Below are 21,891 nucleotides of genomic sequence, written 5' to 3'. Positions count from 1 at the left end.
TAAACTACCATTTTGCTGACACCTCGCCTCCCAACAAATCAACATGTGAGCGTTGTTATAAGACTATATATACCCAGAGACTGCTAAATCGGTTAGATATCAATGTATACAATTGTATCCTCACCTTATTGCATACTTTCTACGTTTTCAGAGTCAACACTAAATTTTCATGCCTCTTCTTTCCTTTGGTAAAATTATACCATCAATATTCTTTACTACGTAATGCTAATTTGTAAAATTCACTCATTGCTTTCTGTCACTTGCACAGCATTAGAAATGCTCACACGCAGTTTTCTAAAGTATTAATTAGATGAAAGAGCGCTAAATGAGATGTTTCCGCAAACACTAGTATCTTCGGAAGAAATAGGCAACGTAAATACTAAGAGGAAATTCAAAATCATTAACTTTAATAGACTTTTAATAAAATTAAAGCACGAGTTGCATTGTGCTTTTTTCAATTTAGGATAAAATATCCGACTTGGGTACAGCATCAACGAAAGTAGAACAACGCCAAAACACAGACAACAACACTGTCACGTGCTTTCCACACAGAGAACTGGACCACCTTGAGGAGAAACTATCATCAAGCGTCTGGCGAGGTAAGTGTATACTGCCGACCATGATGAAAGGGAGGTTATCTTGCTCGACTATATATTGGTTGCAGGTAGACTTGGGTAGGTGAACGGATGGGCAGCATTATGCATTTAAGACAGTATTTAATTCCCCATTATTTCTTAAATACCGTTTGCTTACAGAGTTTAAAACTAAAACGTCTTTTAAATCAATGCTGTTCTTGTGGATTCAGTTCACTCATCAGCTCAAATGTCTTTCTTTAAAGATGACATTTAGAAAGTCACTTTAGATGTGTTAAATACAAACCTACAAAAAATGTCATGAATACAAAATCAGCTGTTTCTGAAGCTTTCATTTCCCATCATTAATTAATATTGTTATAACAGGCCACTCGGTCATTTGGTTTAAACATATGGTGACAGAAACAATTAGAGACCAGATTTTTGCAAGAAAATTATGCAATTATAAGCAGTGTGATAGTTGTCTTACCAGCTATTGGTAACTCTATATCAGAACATTACTCTTTACATGGTTATATCTATTATGAAGGCAGCCATCTTTTAAATTACCTGAAACATTATTGAAGTGCCTAGTGTTAATTGCTCTGTGATGGACCAAATTAAGTTGAGTTTTGGAGATTTAATTTTTAAAGACTTGAGAATGGAAATATTTTTAAACAATTCTATTTCTAATTTTTAATCACTATAATAAAACCAACAGTCACCATGTATTTTCAAATTGCATTATTGGAATTTTTAAAATCTTGATCTATTTTTTTTACATTTTTAGAGTCCTCCCCAACACTGCACACTGGCATGGGTGGGATAGATACCAGGCTAATGCTGAACAATGACATTATCTATAGAGGAAAAAAAACATTGCAAACAAGTAACATTATTTTTAAAAATGTAGTTTGACGTACATTTAATTGTCAATGAACAAGATAACCTCTGTCAAATGTTAAAAAGTTGTCAATACTATTTTGGACAGGAGGTTCAATTTAAATGAAAACAATTGAAATGAACATTTCAAGCAAAACATTTCTATATACCTTAATACACATTATTCATTTGTGGTAATATACAGGGGCAAGATATTCAGAAATAATTATCTGAATTGTCAAAGGTAGTATGTGCTAATAAAGAGTATGATGAATATATTGGATGTTTGGCAACCATATGTACATACTATACCTTTGAATTCATTCAGCATCTTTTAAGATCTGGGAAATTAATTAGTCAATAGAATCACAAAGTATAGTAAATATTATTATTCTACAGACAATTCACTTAGTCCATCCCACTTTAAGTATAAAATTATTTATAATTAAAACAATTTTATTCTTACTTGATCGATTCAGTACTTTCTTGTAGTACATATACTAAATGCTGCAGGAGAAAACATTTAACAACCAAAGATGTCAACATCTATTTTCAGTCATTTTTCACAGTGAAATGGCTACAAAGGATACATCTTTCTATGTTTCATTCCTCTTAAAATTCATTTTCAGTGTGTATCTTTGTGAAAAATCACTATCCTTCTATATTTAATCTGTACAGCCAATATCACAATGCCTATTTTTGGCAAAATTAAAAGTATGTTGATATACAGTTATAGTAAACTTCAATGTAATTAAACTATACAAATTATCTTCCAGCGCTTACATCTTTACAATAGTATCCCATCCAGTTTTCCTTCCTTCATTTTCCACTTTAAGAATATAGTCTTCTTTGCAGTTAATTAAATCCAATGCCAATGTGAGTAAATATCCTCAAAATGTGTAAGGTACATTTCAGTGACATGGATCCATTGCCAATATGCATCTCGGAATTTGGAAAGCTGTCTTGCAGAAAGGGACTGTCAAAACCATTTGTAGTAAAGCCACATATTCTTGTTCTGAACCAGATATCCACTCACTTCAAAACAGTGGTATTAATGATGGTCACAATGCTAAGCATTTCTATATATTGTTGCACGGTATGAACTGGTCTTCATTCACGTATCCTAGTTCTACCTTGTTGATGAATATTGTCAGCCTGATGATGCTGAAGAGCCATTGACAGATGATTTCCGTGGCCTGTTTTTGCTGAATGGGATTTGATGGTTGGTATTGGGGTTGGAGGAGCCATTCATAGTTGTAGATATATGAGGGAAATGTGGATGTGGAGACTGCCCTGGAGTACAAGGACTGGGCAGTGATGATGATGTAGATGGTGCAGCAGATGGGCTATTAGCCTTGTCACTACCAGAGTCACTTTCTAAATCTCCACTGGTGTTATTTAATCCATCTTGTTGATGTCCAATCTTAATTCTTTTGCATGTTGGCCTCACTCGGTATTTTAAAGGAAGTGGTCCATTCTGAAATAAAATTAAAAATACATCAGCAAAGATTAAATTTCAAGGATTAAATTTTCTCTGACAATTGAATGTTGACTTACCCTCCTCCATGTGTAAATATAAGCAATATCCATAAGAGTATAATAATCCTTCAATGGTTCATCTTCATACATAACATCAATCTAAGGTGAATAGAGTAAAAATGTCTATATTAGAATTGATGCTACTTACCAATTTCTTTCTTTGATCATTACAAAATTTGATGTCCTGGTAATTTTACACAACAGACTAACACTGTTAAGAATGAAACAAGTACACACATTTTTCTAACAAGTATATCCATTCACATTACACCAGAATTTATAGTCTTATATGGTTAACATGTAGGAAATCACAAAATTCTCAAAACCAAAATAGATTTTCAAAAACATTACGTAACCATGACTATACTTTGACATCTGAAAATGTTTTAAACTTGCCTTTCTGTCATGAATAATTTATTTACCAGATTCAATAAAGTGGGAAATGTATCAATTTGACAACCTCCAAATAACTACTGACCACTTGTCCATCCATCAAATCTATTATTATTACTACATCAAATTCTTTGTGATTGGTAAAAGCTACCTCAATGAACACCACAGTTGTACTCAAGTTTACATCCATTAAAAATGGATGGCAACATTTTGAAAATATCTCCAACAACATCCTGACTTCCAATTTATTCAAATAAAAACTGTTTCAGCAATGATTTCACAATACCATTTTAGATATAGAAATAAAGTTCAGCCAATTCAAAACTGTATGTCTGTCTCTAAATCTCTTCATAAGGAATATTTAGGATGAAGCATTAATAGTTCTTAGTCATATTCTGTCAGAAGTTGAACCCACAGCCTTTCAAACAAAGCCAGAAATAGTCTATAGGGAATAAAAACTTTGAAGATTATTCTTCATGTTAAAATATAACATCCTATTTTATTCGCACTTTCAGCCGTTTCTTAGAAATCACCATTCCTCTGTACATTTAGTGAATTATTGTTCAATGTACCTGGAAGGTATGGGGAATGTCCATTTTACTCCTTAGAAACTTCCTTAAATGCATTACAGTCATGGCTGCTGGGCAACGCAAATATCTTTTGTCATTCATCTAGTAAGAAAGGAAAAAATGAGATTTGAGGTAGAAGGTATTGTATCTATAAAAGTGAAATTACTACAAAATTAAATAGCATAAACCACCTTCATTACATAAAAATGGCCATCTTAAAGATATTAACTTCTCTCTGTTTATCTTGCTTAACATCAGTCAAAATTGAAAATGTTGGTGGAAAACTAATTCATTTTAACACTCCTACATTACCTCATCTTTAGTTTTCTCTTTCTCTGCAGATCCTTTTCGTTCAGTTCTGTTACACAAGAGTGTCAATTTAGTACAGAGAAATCCAAAACTATGAAAAGTTAAATGATGCACTATTTCTATTACAGTACTTACTTATTTTGTTCATAGAATTCTATTGACAAACTAATGATTTCATCATCTGTTATAATCCTCTTTTCTTCTTCGGTAACTTCTCCCCTGTCTTCATTAGAGCCATTTGCTGCTGTACAATTTAGAATAATAAAGGAGTGATTTCAGACTTCATCATGTACTTACCATCGACTAAACAATGCTTCTGTATTAATTAGAAATCATCATGCCTGTGGTCCATATTTCAAATATTTTCTGTTTTTAGAGTCATAGAACACTACAGCACAGAAACAGGCTCTTCAGCCCATATAATCTGCATTGAACTATTAGGTAGCGTGTCTTTTTATGTTTAATGCAAATGAGTAAATGTCACATGGTAAAATAAATTACTCTATTAGTAAAAGAAAATGTTAATTTGCTCATAACAACAATTATGGTCTCAACTCTTTAGTAACAGCATACCATTAGTCCCTTATCTCTAGTTCAAAAGATGATTGAAGCAAGGATCAGCAGAATATCCATTCTAACTCTAAACATGCTGCTGTTTCATTATACATTGACTTTTGAAACTGTTGGCAATAACTATACACCAAGCTTTAAAAATAACAAAATGTTCTCATGCATCAAATGCACTGCTCTAATACCCAAAGAAATCTTTAAAAAGTATAACTATTATTTTGTGAAATACAGAATATTCTGAATGGTATCCAAATGCTGTGTTCTGTCAAAAGTTTCTAATCTAAGTTTGATTTTTAAAAGAAGATAAATATACTTTAGCAACACATTGTTACCGTCAGCAGAGGGATGAGCAGCATAGTAGTCCCTTCTACGTTTCATTTCATCTAAGAAGACAGAAGCGATTAGTTGCCCAGCTGACAAAAACAAACTCAATTCACATGTAAACTCACCTTATATCCAGATTTCTAACTCACCTTTGAAAAGGCCAGGAACTAATTTATACACAATATCTTGTAAAGTCTTGTCAGACCTAAAGATAATTCAAATATGATAGTTATATTGTACAATAGGACATAGATATTTTATTCAACGTATAAATTTATTCATATTGCATCGTCAATATTGTGTGCATCTGAAAAAGAACTATTGATGGTACTAATTTCTTGGAGTGCCAAATATTCATCCACTTCATTTGAACATCCCAGTGTTCCACAATGTAAGTTATTTTTCATATTTTTGCTCTGTATTTGGTACATTAGAAAATATCATATAAATCGAGATACATAATCTTAAATAAAGTACATTCTGCTAATTTTAAAGATATTCAACAAGAACTTTCAATATGGTTTATTCATTTGGTAATTAATTCCTAGTATAAGTACTACCCAACAGAATGAGAAACAGACCTGATACTTCAATAATTTAAATGTTTGCATTGAAAATTGCAATGGAACTTGTGCTTTAAGAGCAGATCAGAAAAACATTGGTCTTGCATCTTTCTTGCTCATTTATACATAATATTATGCAGTTTATAACAATTGAATACAACATTCTTTAAGTTTACCATAGGAACTTTTTTCCACTATTTAATAAATACAATTTTCCTTCAGTGCATAATAATTTAAGTGAAATATGTTCAGCATGGTTTTGTTTAAACTTTCCAAGAACTCGCTAAGTCACATGGTTCCTTGATAATATTCACAGAAACTGAAAGTTTTTTTAAATAAAATAATTTAAGTAAATAAATCTAGCTGGTTGTGAAATTTTAATAGAATATGGGCACCTAACAAAATAGGCAGAAAGTTTATTCAGTTAACAATGGAAACACTTTGAACTATTAGATAACATAGCTTACATTTCCAATTTCAGTTTAGGGTAGAAACATTCCTTTATTGGTAGAAGTTACCTACTATTTCAAGTATAATAATCATTAATAGTACCAAAGATTATTGGTCTCAGTTCTTGGACCTATTTTGTTTATTTTTTACCCAAGCAGAAAATGAAAACAACACATTCATTATTCAATTATTGTCAGTTAGTTTTAAATGAGTTGTTTTTAAGCACAAAAAATTACCATTTCCCTAGATTCCAGTGCACAAAATATCTATATCAAATGGGCAAAACAATCATAGAATAAACACATAAACTACTTGATGAAAAGCCTAGATGTGTTCTTTCCAACTAATAGGCAACAAATCTCTGATTTTTATCAATTTAACTGGTATGTCATATTCGTAGAGCACAATTGCTCAGTTACCCTTCTCAAACACATACATTTAACGACGATTCATGATCAGAACAGGTACTCAAATACACACCTAATGTTAAGAAGGGGCCTCGTTTTGTGTACTTGTACATCGCAAATAGGACAGTACTTGCTCGTTTCCAAGTAACGAACAATGCAGGTTTGCAAACTGTAATTAAAAAGTATTTGCAATATTAGCTTAGATTACAAGAAATGTTAGGTTTGTTGAAATATACTAACTCATGCGGTACTTTTTTCATTTCTAACGTATACGATCTTCAGTACTAGAGCACGTCAAAATACTCACATGAATGTAGACACTCAATGATGGTTGTTGCATCTATGAAGTATCCTCCACACAACACACACATCAAGTGGGGATTCAGTTCTGTTATTTTGATTCGTGTTGTACGGTGCATTTTTGGACTAAAATGGCCACGTTCTGAAAGCTGAACAGAAACATAACTCATATAAACACATTTTAAAAATAATAAAATCTCAATCCATATTAAAGATACTGTCTTGATATTATTGGATTTGAACCGCTTTCTAAGTCAAATAAAGCAGCTGCCAGACTGGACAAGAGCAATATGAAAACATTGGAAGTCAAAATTGATCAGAAAATTATGATCTGTGAAATCACGTTAGCTTAAATGATAGCGAAGTATCAGAATATTCACAGTCTGGCATTTTGCTTCCTTAGGCTGACCTATTCTTAATTGGAAAAATAGTAAAAACAAAACGCATTGGTAGAATTGTTAATATACCGAAAGCTGAAGTAGCTTTGAATGAAATGCTCTCAAGCTGAAGTTCAAACCCTGCAGCACAGGCCAAGAAGGTCCCGATTAATAGGAGGAGGTCAATTGAGAAAGACCTACTGCGACGTTCTCTTCATCAAAAAGACTTTATGATCTAATACACGCAACCATTCCGACGCCCTAACGGCGATTATTACATTAAAAACAGCCACAAAGCAACCACACGCAGGTATACAACAATGAATTATGAACAATACACTTAATCATTCTTATTGCCTTTGTTTCCTTCGTGTTTAAGGATAACCCCCCCCCCCCTCATTTTCTAGACTTTGCTATCACATTCGAGTGTATCAAAACACATTTCTTTTCATGAAATCTGCATGCCTTTGGGCTCATTTCGCGGTTTCAAGTCGTGTCGGCATCGATGAAAATTCGCAGTAAGACAAAGCAACTATTTAAGTAGCAAAACACGTTTGTATTACAGGGATCATCGCAGCTGGATTCGCAATCAGACGTTTACTGCTTGACATTAAACCAACGATACTCCAGCACCGCGTAAAGCGAAACAGGAAGAATTGTGTTCTATAAAGCCATTTCCGGCAATTACATGTTCGTTGGAAATATTTTAATGAACATCGCGGTGCTATATTAGCAATGTTATGCATATTACCAAAGCCAATCCGTTACAAATGTAATAAATAAAATAATGCTCGTGTACAACACGGGGACCATTCTTGGTGATCAAAAAGGCAAATTGACGTCTGCTGGTGCCCATACTCGGCAATTCTTGCAGTTACTATAGCAACTTGGGTTATACTTGGCATTTCGCCAAAGGACCGAAAATAGAGCGAGCTTCTGCAGGGGGAGACCACGGCGATCACGTGGAAATATCGCACATTTGAAACCTACAACTTAAATCGGAACCGGAGGACAATCCGAGCAATCTAAACATGCAAATCTCACCGCCATTTCAAATGAGCCCCAACACAGCGCACATCATCGGTTTTTTTTTTTGGCTCTCCTTGAGATAGTCTCCACGTCGACACTAGCTTTAAGTAGTGGCTTTTGTGATCGCACGATTTTCTTCTGTAAACGCCTCTCTCCTTTTCAGAGCAGCTAATGGGAAGCTGCGGTTCCCAACAGAGGATCACTTTGATAGAGCACGCCTATTGATTAATAATTAATTAATGTTATCCGAAAACAAGAATTATTAAGGATTCAATGCGTCGCATAACTTTTGGAGGACATTTGGCCCTCTGCAAATGTTAAAAAAAAACAGTTCGATTTTCTTAAGAAACCAGCAAGAAACGAACAACATGCAAATAACTGTGACGCAAAATATTCAGAACCAACCAGGGCAAATAAACGCCAGACACCAGCAGACAGATGAAAAAAGTAATTAATTGTCCCACTTATTTATTATTCCTACCACACGATATGAACTTAAGATTAATACATTCATAGCAGTTTTATATATTAGATTTAATAAAACAAATTTTAACCACAGCGCCGACCCGCGACGTTTCGAAGTAATCAAACTACAACATCAGGATATAAACAAACAGCATTTCTATTTTTTGTGTATGGCATTTGGCGTTGAAATATAAACGTTATACAGATTCCAGTGGAATCCCTTTCATTATCCTACCAGACAGTCTTACACAACAAACAGAACTCAATGGCATCTCCGTTAGTTTACTGAGAATAATCGTTGTATGTAGTCTGACGCCACTCACGTTTCGAACGGCATAAAAAAATACTCGTTCTTTCAATGACTTGTAAGTCATACAGTTCCCTGCGCACGTATCTATTCGTAGCCGCAAATGAATACTTAGCGACATCTCACTACCAAGTGTCATAAGATCCTTTCGGCGAAAGAGCGAGAGAAAAACAAAATAAAAAACAAACCACGTGTTTCATAACGCCCCGCTCTCAACATCAGACCCGGAATCTGTCCCTCTTATCAACGTGAGATCAATTGAACGGCTGGGGATATAGCTGATCAATAGATTAACCACTTCGTCAGTGAAAACCTCATCAAGGATAGACAACCCAAAGCATAAATATAACCATGTAAACACACGTGTTTTATATCACATACCCGTGGGCTTCCGTTTATGCCGGGTAATTCATTTCAGCTGTGGGACTTTGTGTCTCTCTGATTTATATTTTAAGCCCAACGTTTTTTTATTAACAGCAAGGTAAACAATTAGCCTTATGACATGTACACACACCAATTCCAAGCAACAAAGAATTCTATTTTATATCTGAGTACAATGCGAAAATAAACAATGTATATGCCATTGAGGCATGGATCTTGAAGACACGGTGTAAGAGAATCTATCTCTCAACACTGCATACCCTGTTCTAGTATATCCAATAGAAACAATGACCAGGATGTCGAAGACCAAGATTGAGGTTTAAGCATGGAGGTACACTATAAAATCAAACGTTCTTCACAACAAACAAAACCAGAGCAGCCGCAATCATAACATATTCAACACTCCCTATACAGAAACGTATTTTTGAAAGCAACAATCAATCTAAACTACAGTGCAAACAAAATTCAGGTCATTGACTGAAACAGAATTTTCTACTGCTGAAACCAAATGAACAGACACAGGGAATATTGCAATTTGGTTTTCTTCAATGATCTCCCTGAGCAACCATTCAATTAAAAAAATAAGAAACAAAGATTGTGTTTATCTAAATGGAGGTCTCAGCGGCTCTCACATTCCTGTTCTCGGCGTACTTTCTCAAGTACATCGCAGAAATGACCATTCCTCAATTTTAGCAGAAGCATCGCGTTTGGAGACCCTATTCGGGGCGTAATTGTGCAACTTCTCATCCTTTGCAATCACTGCTTGCTCGGAATAAACCAGAAAAGATTTGCTTCCAAGGCAATCAGTGGCTCCCTGCTCAGCATACATTCAGTGTCCACACCAGCAAAGCATAACCAGATTGTATAACAGTTCTACCCAGCTACCCCCCACCCCTTCCCGATACCAGCACCACCATCATCGCCATCAACAACTAAACACAAGACCAGGACTGAACACGCCGCCAACGTGTTCTCGGAAAGCACTAATAAATCTAACTGGACAAAAAGGGGAAAACACTGACTCCCACTCATTCCAGATCCAGCAGACCTCGTGCTCTCTCTGGAAATAACTGCTGTCAATCTGATACAGGTCTGATCACCAATTAAAATATAAAATGTCAATAAACACGAATGAAACGAACTGCTTGGCACCCCAATAGTCGGTCCCGACAAAACTTTAAGGGATTCACGTTTGTTTATTTGCTCCTAACACCACAAGAACTGTACGGGAATACGAGAGGGCACCGCCACCAACCGCCATGTTTACCGTCAAAATCCAAAGTACTCTTAAGAAGTTAAGTTCAGAAAACACACCACACTCTACTTTTCACCCAAACAGTCATGCAAGCACGTTCTCTACCCTGTACGGATCCCAACTCTATAAAATCGTTTCACTAGGTTGCCTGTTTGATGTCAAAACTTGCATTTATATCTGAGGTGAGTAATGACGCTTCGACGGCACAGCAGCAAATTTCCACCATGGGTAGATTTCAAAGAAATCTAAGTAAAAATCCGCCACAGTTCAAACCTTCCAACTTGCAAGGATCGAAAGTATAAATATTATTCTCTCGATACAAACGAGCAGGACAACCGTAGGCACAACCACCGCGGAGAATCGAACAAAAAAATTCCAAAAGTGCATAACGAAACTGAGAGGAAATAAGGACGGCGAATAGACGCCGAGTTGCTGTCAGCCTTAAGAGCGAGAGAGGAGGGAGCGAGAGAGAAAGAGAGAGAGGGGCAGCGCCGGGTGCACTTCCAGCTGCGAAATCGGCCTCAAACCGTGGGCAGAATGTACCTGGGAGATCTTTCTTAGACAGTGCAGCCTTGGAGACACCATGCCCCGGGCACGCCGACTCCGGGCCACAGCGTGCACCCCGCAGAAAACAATGAAAGTTGTAGATCAGGAGGAAAAAATGAACAGCAGCCAAGCGGCCATCTTGCATGAACTGCAGACGCTGTCAATTGCAATCGCAGAGGCTGCAGCTTAGAGAGAGAGAGAGTGAGAGAGGGAGGGAGGGAGGGAGGGGGAGAGAAGGAGAGAGAGAGAGAAAGAGAGAGAGGGGGAGAGAGAAGAGGGAGAGAGCGAGCGAGAAAATAACATTCGTTAAACGCCTGCCTTACAACGCTCGCAACCACACTGGCAGGGCGCAATCCGTACTCTTGCAATATTTATTCAGTCGATTCTACCTGATTCCGAGGCAGCGAGGCGGCTGGGCTGTTCCCGGTTGTAGAAGTTGGGAAAAAAATACCCCCGAAGCCCAGTGATGGGTGCCGTGAAACTGACACCGTCCCCAAAATGGCTCGAGTTCGACCGCCCCAATCCGTCACGTGGTCTCATTCCTTAAGGGTGGCCTGGGAATTAGAGTCGGTGTAATCAGAGCCGACCCCCTCCCCTCCCCCGCCTCCACGCACCGCCCTCACCACCCATCTACCCCTAAAAGAAACCACTAAATAATACACCCTTTACCGGCTTCGCACATCAGCTCCAGCTCAAGCGGCATTCGACCAATATCAACACGCTTTAAAAATCTATATATACTCCCCGGCATAGTAAAGCGATAGTGGTTTCGATGCAGGATACATACGACACCAGTGAACTTCCAACGTTAGAACACATATTATTAAAAAGATTACCCAAGCGATAAAACGCAATGCCAATATGTTTAAACTATAAACTAAGAGACTGATATATGATTAAGCATAGAAACTTCATAGAACTGGGATTAAGGCGATTTTACTTTAGCCCACATTTTGAGATTGCCTTATATCTTGCTTGGACGAACTTAATTCTTTCCGACTGATTGAAAATCTAGCCAAATTCCTTTAAAAATCATAGAACTCACCTATTTATTTAAATATACCCGTGAAGTCTTTAGTAAAATTTAAAATTAAAGACATAAATGTGTATTTCGGAGAGAGAAGAGCACAATATTGAAGGTAACACAGTATTATCTTTAGATACGTACAATTGAACTGTCTGATAAAAGTTTTAGTACGTTTTCCTATTTAAGCCCAATGCCAGGGGCTTAGAAAAAATCGCGCTAGGCTTTTTGAACGTGTCTTGTTTTTATTTAAACTTGCAATTATAGCCCATTCTTATCATAGGCGCAAGGAAACAGTTTTTGTGAACGCAGAAGTAAATGCATTTGAAGACAATAAATTCTATAAGTATTGGACAATATTTTATAAATGCAATAGAGTTAATCGGTCCTTGCGAACTGCTCCCTCCCTCAGATGTATATGTTGAATTACCATCAGGACAATTTAAAATATATATATATATATTAAATTCGACTGTGTCACCCATATGGAAAACGATCTACGTTTGCTCCTGTCAAGATAAATTCGAGATGTAACTAGTCAGGAAACGGCAAAGGTGCGATATTTTTAAAAACTTAAAACGTGCAAGGAACAAAACAAATGCAATCTCAGGTCATAAGAATCTTTATTTCAGAAAAGTGTAGTATTTACAGCTGAACACGAGCTAAGGTACAAAATATTGGTTATTCTATAAATATTCAAGTCTAATACAGCAAAAGTCTTCGTCTTCAAAAGCGTTTCATTTCATATGACGTAGCCGACATAATGTTATACGTTTCGTCAAATGCAACGTTTGAACTATTTATGGCTTGTCTGTACACTTGCACACGATCTGGAAGCGCGCAGGTTTTGGCGGATTCATTTAATGCCACCCACAGCTTGGAGTTCAATCGCGGTCCCCACTGCTCCATCAATTACATCTGACTCGCCTTCTCCATGCTTTTAGCCGCGTCCTTCAACTTCCCCAAAAGATCCTGTAAAGGGAACAGTTAAAAAAATTAAAAAGATTTGAATCTATTTCACCGATGAAAGGGTGGGGGGGGGGGGGGGTGGAGGGATCCTGAATTATTAAAGACATATTAAGTCTCTTTCCGGGAATAGATTCGAATATCAAAATGAACATTTTAATGCAAACCATGTTCACAGGTTTCGTAAGCATGCGATAGTATTTTCCGTATTGAAGCAGAAACAAGTCAAATGGTTGCGAGTTGGTGTCGTTTCTCCGCATTGTTTGTGGCTGTTGCAAAGCTGAAACAAAGTGCCAAAAATACAACTTCATATTTAAAAAACAAGCTTGCGGCTACAAAGATCAAAAACAGTTTTTGTTGAGTTGTTGTTTTCCAGAGCAGATATTCTATCGGGCAAAAACAAAATTTACTCTGCTGCATTCAGTGGTCACAAAAAATCTTCACGTAATAAAGCTCCATAGCAAAAACGCCGACCGCTGAGCCGGGTTTTGTAAATTAAAAACAGGCAGCTCGTCGGGCTATCGAATGGTGGATAACCAACAGCGACGGTAATAACATGAAAATGTGTAAATTTGAATTTATCAGCACGAGATTTCTACAGAATGATTAGAGTTTTCACATTTAGTTAACAGGCTGCACTCAAATGCAATCAAAGTCGCAAAGGATCAAAGGATTCTTTTACTAAAACTGTAATCTGTTCCATAAAATTACACAAGATGCAAAGTGGAGAATACTAGAAAAGGTGAAAGTGTAGCGAGGTAAATTTAGTGAGCGGATAATAATCAGATCTTGGAAAACAAATCAGCAGAATTTATAAGTTTGGAGTTCTCGTTAAACTTCTCTTTTCAATCGAACAGTGTATAAGGGGAATATGGAAGCGGCTCAATGTCTAACGAAAAGAATGGTGAAACAAAATCAAAATGGTTCATTTTGTATCCTCATAACTGGATATTCTATTTGTACGTTACACAATCACAACTTCCTTTGACTCCTAATACACATTGGTCATTGGCATTGCTTTCCCAAAAGGTATAACAATTACATTTTTTTTTTGCATTTGTTCAACCGACTCCAAGTCTTACTACTTCTTGTGATTTTGGCCAAACTCTAACTCTGGTATTTAGTCAAGAAACATTTCATAAAGGTATGAACAATGAAATGAACACATAACCTTATAAAACGGTGCAATGTTTTGTTAGAATACCTGCAATTGCTCCATTGTACAACTAAAAGTAACGTCCTGAGCTGGTTGGGATCCATTCTGTAAAATGATTAACGCAGTATTAAACTGTGCCGAAAAGCAGTTACTAAATACAGTATCTGAAACGGGTTCTGTTATTTTTAACCCTTACCTCTACATTTAATGTCAACAGATATGCTGGCTGATTAACTTTATGCAGATGGTTGTTCTGCAATCAAAAAAAAAATTTAGTCGGAGATGAAAAATTAGAAAATTTGAAAAGAGTCCCGCTATTCGGAAAGTACACAAAGATTAAACCAGCTTATTACCCTAATGTGATATTCCAAGCGCCAAGAAGCATCAATGATGTGAGAAGGAAATCTCCCCAAGCTGTAATGTTGGTAATTAAAATCAATACATTATATGTAGAATTGTAATTATTGTACAAGATATCATCCCTACTACCCTCTTCCCCAATGCACCATACTCCACTCTACTAAAATCAAGAGAGCTTTGACAACTGGGTTTATCCAACAGACATTTTGGCACAAGTCTCTTCAATCTCTATTTAAAATTAAATTGCACTGTACCTCTGGTGGGGAGGCGTTAAGAACTATGTATAGAGGGAATGTGCTAGTGAGCACCGGACGATCCATTATCATCGAGAGCAACAAAGAACAGATCATTCTCAAGGAATGTCGCATGCATCTTTTAACAACTGTAGTTTTCCTTGTACTGCCTAATTTTGAGACAATACTTGTAAGTGTATTTGAGTGAACACTTAAAAGAGATTTCAAGTACGAATATGCTAAGCTAACTTCGATTTAGAATCCCGTCGCTCGCTATACTTGCCATTTCTAAATGTGCAACCCCGTACAGTCCACATACATAAAGGGACAAAAGTTTATCACTCATATTGATTGTGGAGTGACAGCGTTCAGCCCTACTCCAAAAATCCCCAATCGCCAGCTCTCTGGCGCTAAAATAATTATTAGGTTGCGTCAAATAAGTAATTATGATTTACAGGCATCAAGATCCTGAATAGATAAATAACAGAGCAGAATCTAAACTGTTTATATTAACGAGATTAGAACACTTTGAACCTAGTACCCAAGATGCAACACGGAATTACATAGAACCAGATTGACGTTTTGTATTATAGACCAGCTGTGCAACTGTAATTAACACTCACCCTCCTAGTAGGGTTTCCACTTTATCTTTGTTCTTCTAAATATCAAAAGGAAATACAGGAACTTAGCCGTAATAACAAAGCTAAAATAATAACGTCTTCGGTGACTGTGTTTAAAATATGTAGATGCTAGCGGCATCCCTTCTTGTCAATACCTGTCATGACAGATGCACATAGAGCTAAAAGACCACAACTCAAAATAGCTTTTTAAAATCAATGATCACGCTAGGCGCGAAGACGTCAACAAAATAAAACTAGCATAAACCATTTGGCAAGTCGAGTTGCTCGTGACAAATTCTTCTTAACTTGCAGAAATCCTAACAATTTTACAAAGCAAGATTATCGCATACAAGAGAGGCCAAACCTGGTAATTTGTGCAAAGTAAGTCTATTCTTTCTCCTCCAAATCCACAGTCTTCCAACAACGTGCTGAAATTAAATAATGTCAGTTACAAAACATCTCCACAACCAAAAAGAATACTTAACCGAATGCATGAAATTCATAAATCCAGGAAGTGTTAACCTTATAGTCGATATGTCGGCGTTTTGTTTTCCTGCCTCCAACACACAGGTTACGATGGCTACATGGCATTGTTTCACCAAAGTCAAGTCCAAATTTCTCAGTTCTACATGATCTGCACAACAAGGGTAGAAATGGACTTTCAATAACATTTCCACATTTTAAATAATGATTTCACCTGCTAGCGACTAACATTTGGATAGGGCAGAAATAACGTTTTGTAAAAGCAAAAAAAAAAAATGTTCTCCTGGAAAACTAAAACCTTATATTCTTTATTTATGTCGAATTGTTTTGTCAAACCGTGGCCTTCAATACTCACACACAATTATATCTTTACTTCCACGACTTGGACTTTAAATACCTTGTTAGACAGTCTAAATTAACCAGAATACATGTCCAGTCTGAAATCCTGATGTATTAGGCCCCAGGATATTCATTTACAACAATGAAAAAAAACATCCAGACTCAACATGCACTCTGCGTCATCAAGCCGTCAGCTCATAGTCAGCAGTCAGCATAACCCCGTTTACTAAATAAACCACATTTACAGATTTAAGTTTATAACTGGATTCGGGAACATTGCGATAGCGAGCAGTTTGCAAAGGAACAGCCAACCGTGCCCTTCCTGCACTCATATCAGCAAGAAAAAGAGCAGCCCTCGCCCTGCCACCCTACAAAATGCTCGGAAATACGTGCTTACTCAAAGTTTCTCCGTCGGTTTGCGGGTTTAGGAGGCTCGCGAAAGCCGCTTCCACTAAAATGTGGAATGTTTTGTCGGAGAAATGGCTGGGATCGGCCAGCAATTGCAACCCTTTCAGTGCATACTCTGGCAGCTCCATTGTGCCGGACTGACCTTCGACACGGAGCCACGTGATCGAGCTCAGCTGATCCACATGGATGTGACAGTGTTAGCAATGAACTGAACCGGCAGGCTGGCGGCACGCTTTATTCCGAGTGAAAAATCTGCTCGCCACTTGATTGCAGTCATTTAGCAGCCGTTGAATCAGATATTTAAAAAAAATAGAAGAGTAGAAGCGTAATATTCTAATTCATACAGTGGAAATATTTGACTCATTTCCGCAAAGCGTTATTCTAATTAACACAAGCCCAACATTACCGTATTACTGCACAGGGCGCATAAACCGGGTTCTAAATGGATACTTGACAATTTTAGTGTTAATTGAAAGAACAGATAAGTAGATATCTCCTTGAGTGTTGGTGGGTGGAGAGGATTAATCTGGAATTGATCTGTTCATATTTTTACACCAGTTAATATAGTCGTTGTGCTTTAACACGATAGAAGATGCCCGAGATCCGGAGTCTGGTTGTTGTACTGAAATAAATCTTCATCAGCTCTCTATATTTTCATGGCTCACTTTTTCAGTTATTATCTTTATTAGTGAATTTCCTGCAATTCAGAGTCCAATATAAAAGCCTTTAGAAAAGACAGCAATAGATTAAGGATATCTGGTTAGGTGTATCAAGACAATGATTTAGTTATGATGAGTACTCTGTGTTTTCTCTTGCACTTTAACAATAAAATTGTTATGTCTTTGGGAGTTCCCTTTGTAGTGGAACAGATGAGCAGCTTCAAGCTGCTGGACACTTATATCTTAGAGGATTTATCCTGGGCCCAACACATTCAAGCAATCACAAAGAATGTATGCCAGCAGCTCTATTTCATGAGGAGACTGAAAAGATATGGTATGTCACCAGACTCACATATATCTACAGATAAATAGTGGAGGCCATTCTGACTGGTTGCATCTCAGCCTGGTACAGTACCTCCAACGCAGAGGATTATAGACTCTGCCAGCTCCATCACAGGCACAACCTTCCCCACCAGAAAGGACATCTTCAAAACGTGATGCCTCAAAAAGTCTGCATCCACCATAAATGTCCCCTCATTATATGGGGCAAGCCTTCTTCTTGTTACTCCCATCAGAGAGAGAGGACACCAGGGCCAGGAGACCCACATTTAAGGAACATCTTCCTCCCCTCCATCATCACATTTCTGAACTGTCCACGAATTAAAAAACATGATCGCCTGGTTCCTTTTGTTTGCACTAATTTTTGTAACTTATAGGTTTTTTATGTCTTTCCACTGCACTGTTGTTGCAAAACAACAAAATTCATGCCCTATGTTAATGTTACTAAATCTGACTTTGATTCTGAAGTGGTGCTAACCAGCTGTAGTTTAATCACAACCAGAGCAAATCTAACCTGACTACTGAATATAGTCTTATGCATGTCTAACTTGCATTGCCATAAGGAGATGCAAAGCTGACTCTACAATTAGAGGACTGCATTATGAGAAAAATTTATCAAGCTTGGTCTAATTAACCTTGAAAAAAAATTTTCATCATAGTGAAAAATGAACCATGAATTTGATCAAAACAATGGTGATGTGGGATAGAGAGAAGATGAGAGTAAAGCATTGGACCCCTTACCTAAGGAAGGTTGTGCTGGCATTGGAAAGGGTCCAGAAAAAGGATCCCAGGAATGACAGAGTTAATGTATTCCTGTGTTTGATGGCTCTGGGCCTGTATTCATTGGAGCTCAGAAGAATGAGGGGGGATTCTCATTGAAACATACCAAATATTGAAAAGGCTAGAGAGAGTGGACGGAGAGGATGTTTCCAATAGTCTAGGACCAGAGGGCACAGTCTCAGAATAGAAGGGCATCCCTTTGGAACAGAGGTGAGGAGGAATTTCTTTAGCCAGAGGGTGGTGAATCTGTGGAATTAATTGCTACAAATGGCTGTGGAGGCCAAGTTGTTGGGTATATTTAAAGCAGAGCTTGTTAGGTACCTGATTAGCAAGGGTTTCAACGTTTACAGGGACAAGGCAGGAGAATGGGGTAGAAAGGGATATTAAAGGAGGAGTTTGCTGAGCCTCTGGCAATGATCTTTACATTATCCAGAGAGGTTTTGGAGGACTGGATGGTTGCAGATGATGTTCCCTTATTCAAGAAAGGAAGGCGCAGTGGTGTGCCTCAGGGATCTGCTCTGGGACCCCTTCCCTTCGTGATTTTTATAAATGACCTGGATGAGGAAGTGGAGGGATGAGTTAGTAAATTTGCTGATGACAGAAAGGTTGGGGGTGTTGTGGATAGTGTGGAGGGCTGTTAGCGGTTACAGCGGGACATTGATAGGATGCAAAACTGGACTGAGAAGTGGCAGCTGGAGTTCAACCCAGATAAGCGTGAAGTGGTTCATTTTGGTCGGTCAAATATGATGGCTGAATATAGTATTAATGGTAGGACTCTTGGCAGTGTGGAGGATCAGAGGGATCTTGGGGTCCAAGTCCATAAGACACCCAAAGCTGCTGCACAGGTTGAATCTGTGGTTAAGAAGGCATACGGTGCACTGGCCTTCATCAATCATGGGATTAAGTTTAGGAGCCGAGAGGTAATGTTGCAGCTATATAGGACCCTGGTCAGACCCCACTTGGAGTACTGTGCTCAGTTCTGGTCACCTCACTGCAGGAAGGATGTGGAAACTATAGAAAGGGTGCAGAGGAGATTAACAAGGATATTACCTGGATTAGCGAGCATGCATTATGAGAATAGGTTGAGTGAACTTGGCCTCTATTCCCTGGAGCGATGGAGGATGACAGGTGACCTGATAGAGGTGTATAAGATGATGAGAGACTTTGATCATGTGGATAGTCAGAGGCTTTTTCCCAGGGCTGGAATGGCTAACATGAGAGGGCACAGTTTTAGTGCTTCGAAGAAGGTACAGAGGAGATGTCAGGGGTAAGTTTTTTACGCAGACGGTGGTGTGTGCATGGCATGGGCTACCGGTGACAGTGGTGGAGGTGGATACGATAGGGTCTTTTAAGAGATTCCTGGGGAGGTACATGGAGCTTAGAAAAATAGAGGGATATGGGTAACCCTAGGTAATTTCTAAAGTAAGTACATGTTCAGCACAGCATTGTGGGCCAAAGGGCCTGTATTGTGCTGTAGGTTTTCTATGTTTCTAAGTTTCTAAATCAACAATGATGGGATTCATAGGACCCTAATTCTGCTCCTATGTCTTGTGGTCCAAAGCTAAGGTTTTATTATTAATCTCAGATGCAAAGAGATAGAGATCTACAGAAAGCAAAATTAGGCTAGGATTAAATCAGTGGGATGCTGCTGGCATGGCTCAAAGGCCAGAAGGGCCTATTCCACACTGTATCTCTAAGTAAATAAATGTTGATAAGAATGGTAATGTGTTCTATGGCTGCAAATTTCACCTTCAGTAGTTCCCAAGAAAGTACATGATGATTCCCTTGGGAGCTGCACACAGAAAGTTACCCCTCTCTGGTGGCATATTTTTACCATCTGTTGGTAAAATCTCAGATGTTGATGAGGAGGTACACAGGAGCGAGATATTTTAAGGGTGGAGGATCACAACAACCACTTTGTTCTAAAAATAAAAAGAATTGATTGTGGACTTGAGGAAGGGAAGTTGGGAGAACACACACCAGCCCTCTTTCATGGGTCAGCAGTGGAAAAGGTAAGCTGCTTCAAGATCCTGAGTGTCTGTATCTTAGAGGATCTGTCCTAGGCCCAGCACTTTGATGGAATCACAAGGAAGGCATGTCAGCAGCTCTACTTCATTAGGAGTCTGAGGAGATTTGGTATGTCACCCAAGACTCTTGCAAATTCCTATAGATATAAGGTGGAGAAGATTCTGTTTGGTTGCAACACAGCTTGGTATGGAGGACCACCCCTCCCACCCCTGCCCCCAAAGCATAGCATCGCAAGAAATTGCAGACGGTTATAAAGTCAGCCAGCTCCATCACAGGCACAAGCCTCCACACTATGGAAGGGTTCTTTAAGTGGTGTTACCTCAAGAAGGTGATAACTCTCATTAAAGATGCACACCATCTCAAACATGCCATATTGTTGTTACTTCTTGAAGGAGCCTGAAGACCTAACCTCAACAATTCAGGAACATTTCTTCCCCTCCACTATCAGATTTCTGAATGATCCATGAACCCATGAACATGACCTTGTTGTTCCTTATTTCGCAATATTAATCTACTTTTGAAATTTATACTTCATGTTTTTACACTTTACCGCTGTTGCCAAGTAACAGAGTTCATGTCATATAAGTCAGTAATAAAAAAATGTTTCTGATCCTGTTTCTACTCCAAATGAGATGTTTTCCTTTGCAAAGTTTAGTTGAGTTATTACATATATCGAAGACTTCCAACCCATTCATTCTGGCTGAGTTTGCTTCATCCTGAAAAAGTCAGAGAAAAGTTGTTACATAGATGGAGGCAATTCAGCCTTTGTGTTAGCGCTGTGTTAAATCCTAGCTGACAACACTTGGTCTATATTCCTTTAAGCTACAGCTCTTCGTATATAGATTTTCTTAAATGTAATCAGGATTGCAGCCACTGCCACCATTTCGGGCAATGAATTCTAGATGCCCACCACTCTCACATTGAATCATTTTGTCCTGATCTCTCCCTAATCCTTCACTAATTACTTTAAACCAATGGACACTTACTTAATTTGAACCCTCTGCTGAAAGAAATAGTTCTTTCCCCTTTAAACCATCCGGGCCCCTCATAATTTTATGCATCTCAATTAAGTCTTCTCTCAGTCTCTTCTATTCAATAGAAAATAATCATTGTTCAACCAGTCTTCATAGTTGTCCTGGCAATATTCTGACAAATATTTTCTTTATCATCTCTTGAAGCAATTAGGTTTCTCTTGTGCCCTGATGAGAAGAACCATACACAGTATTTGAGCTGTGGTTTAACTACAGTTCTACCATTG

At 37.8% G+C, this 21,891-nt stretch overlaps 1 protein-coding gene across 1 annotated transcript; it reads right to left on the bottom strand.

Annotated features, from left to right (window-relative positions):
- Nucleotides 1-386: 386 nt before the first annotated feature.
- LOC140732264 (polycomb complex protein BMI-1-like) lies at nt 387-16,990 on the bottom strand. The gene is given in 14 exon segments (XM_073054646.1): nt 387-2,931; nt 3,012-3,092; nt 3,959-4,057; nt 4,268-4,313; nt 4,400-4,508; nt 5,167-5,217; nt 5,308-5,363; nt 6,652-6,747; nt 6,882-7,020; nt 14,518-14,560; nt 15,585-15,635; nt 15,962-16,025; nt 16,120-16,231; nt 16,817-16,990. Coding segments are annotated over 14 exon segments (1,413 nt in total). The 5' UTR covers nt 16,956-16,990; the 3' UTR covers nt 387-2,604.
- Nucleotides 16,991-21,891: the final 4,901 nt, after the last annotated feature.

Source organism: Hemitrygon akajei, chromosome 8 (genome assembly GCF_048418815.1).
Source record: "Hemitrygon akajei chromosome 8, sHemAka1.3, whole genome shotgun sequence".
Classification (NCBI taxonomy): Eukaryota; Metazoa; Chordata; class Chondrichthyes; order Myliobatiformes; family Dasyatidae; genus Hemitrygon; species Hemitrygon akajei.
Note: the sequence above shows the minus strand (reverse complement) of the source record. Positions and strands in the feature narration are given on the sequence as shown.